The sequence below is a fragment of the Etheostoma cragini genome, chromosome 18, assembly GCF_013103735.1.
Source record: "Etheostoma cragini isolate CJK2018 chromosome 18, CSU_Ecrag_1.0, whole genome shotgun sequence".
In the NCBI taxonomy this organism is placed as follows: domain Eukaryota; kingdom Metazoa; phylum Chordata; class Actinopteri; order Perciformes; family Percidae; genus Etheostoma; species Etheostoma cragini.
In genome coordinates, this window is record NC_048424.1 from 70,097 (window position 1) to 72,487 (window position 2,391).

The 2,391-nt window shown below is 40.4% G+C and overlaps 1 protein-coding gene across 1 annotated transcript in view; it reads right to left on the reverse strand.

Moving 5' to 3' along the window:
* The window catches only part of LOC117961812 (scavenger receptor class A member 5-like), a 30,102-nt gene that overhangs the window by 1,377 nt on the left and 26,334 nt on the right, over window positions 1–2,391 (reverse strand). The window contains exon 7 of the mRNA XM_034900748.1: window positions 491–679. Coding sequence (XP_034756639.1) covers window positions 491–679 — 189 coding nt within the window. The remainder of the gene's footprint in view (window positions 1–490; window positions 680–2,391) is intronic.

The window sequence follows — 2,391 nt, forward strand, 5'->3', positions numbered from 1 at the left end:
GTTCTCAGGGTTTACTCTAATGGACACGGACCTTTAGACTGTTTACTCTGGATCACAACAGCCTTTCAGAGGCCGCAGGGCCGGGCGGCTCGCTCCAAAACCAAGTGTTGGATCTCTGAAATACACTGTGTGGGATTTATGTGTCCAGTGGTGTCCTCGGGTCAAATTGACCCCGTTGTCCTATATCAATGTTCTTTTTAATTCCCCAAAATAACATGATTGATTCCACCCAACGCTCTTTGCCAAGTACAAATCTCTACTTTCATTAATTTTGGGGCGTCTTATTAAATTTTATCGCATTTGAAAAACAAATGGAAGTGTTTTTGAAATAGTATTGAGTAAAAGTTGACATATTCCAGTCTGTTGTTATATATCAACATCCATTCCTTTAACCCTTGTGTTGTCTTCCTGTTAAAATTAAAAATCTTTGTCCCCCCCCCACCCATAAAGCAATTAACCACAAAAAACATGTGTGTCGACCATCTCGTACCCTGTCCAAAGCGTCCGGTCTTATGGACGTCAGCAGCTCCTCGGTATCCGAGCATCCTACACACCACGTCTCCATCCTTCTTGTCCCAGACGTCGTCACACACCGTCCCCCAGCGGCGTTCGTGGAAGACCTCCACACGACCTTCATGAGGACCTGACCCGTTCACCAGCCGCACCAGGGTCTCCTCCACTGCAACACACACACAAGCATCCCTTAACATTGGTTCTACCATTTCATGGGTTTGCAGAGTCTCAATGCATTCAAATGTTTTGCAAACAGCATCATGTGCTGAAATATTGAGTCTTGATTATTCATTCCATCACGACTACAATGGGGTTTGAAAGTTTGGACCCCCCAGGTAAAAATGTGCATTAATGTGCATAAAGAAGCCAAGAAAAGATGGAAAAACCTCCAAAAAGGCATCAAATGACAGATTAGACATTTATATAATATGTCACAAAAGGTTACATTTTATTTCCATCATTTACACTTTCAAAATAACAGAAAACAAAAAAATGGCATCTGCAAATGTTTGGGCCCCCTACAGAGTTAATACCTTAAATATATGTAAATATAAAAAGTACAACTCGAAAATAAACTCTACAGTTTTCTGTTTGAGCCAATTTGCTGGATTCAGGCTTGGAGTGCCTTACTCAATAATTTACCTACATTACACTCACAATGAAGTGTGAATGTGTGTGTGTGTGTGTGTGTGTTAGTGTGTGTGTGTATGTAAGTGTATGTGTGTGTGTGTGTGTGTATGTAAGTGTATGTGTGTGTGTGTATCAGGATTCATGGATACACAGTACATCTTGTATTCATGAAACTATGCAGCAGCTGTACTCGTATAATTTACTGATTTATCACCTTTCAGAGTGAGATGAGAACGAGAGGTGCACACACACCACACACACACACACACACACACACACACACACACACACGCACGCACACACACACACACACACTCAGCTACACTATCCCGGTGTTGAGACATGCTCACTGATGGAGGCTGTTGACAAAGCGCTGGACAGTAGAGGTGGACACAGTATCTAGACAGGATATAGACTCATCAGACCATCATAAATTTCAACTCTCATTAGACATTCATGTACTTTGCACTCACCAGCCCATCATAATTTAATACCTACCATAACAGTATATCTGCTGCACACATGTGTGTCGCATTCTTGCTGAAAACCAGCAGATTAAAACCAGAAATTAAGATGTATTTTCAACATTTTTGCTCTTTTTTTTCTAAAGACAAAAACACATACTTAGTTTTCAACGAGGTATGAGTTATTGAATCCTCAGTTACCTGAAAACACATGCTGAAACTATTGGTTCACTCCTCAAACACAAAACACTCTTTCTTTGTTAAATTCCTATGAAGTTGGGTTCAAATTGGAAGACTCTGCTGGCATGAAGATGAAGAAGTATCGCAGTAATTAATACGTCTACTAACTACTCTTTTGAACAGGATACCTTATTTTTAACTTAAGTCCTTAAATGAACCACCAGACAAAAATCCTTTTCCACAGACACCAAGTTCCTAATACTGCAAATACAAGTTCCTAATACTGCAAATACAAGTTCACAATACTGGAAATACCAGGCTTTCATTCTTGGGGTGTACAGTGGGGTTCAAAAGTTTGGGCCCCCCAGGTAAAAATGTGTATTAATGTGCATAAAGAAGACAAGAAAAGATGGAAAAATCTCCAGAAGGCATCAAATGACAGTATAGACGATCATATAAAATGTCACAAAAAGTGAGATTTTACATCCGTCATTTACACTTTCAAAATAACAGAAAACCAAAAAATGGCGTCTGCAAAAGTTTGGGCCTCCTGCAGAGTTTCCAGCATGCACCCCCCCTTTGGAAAGCTGAGCTCCAGACTCAG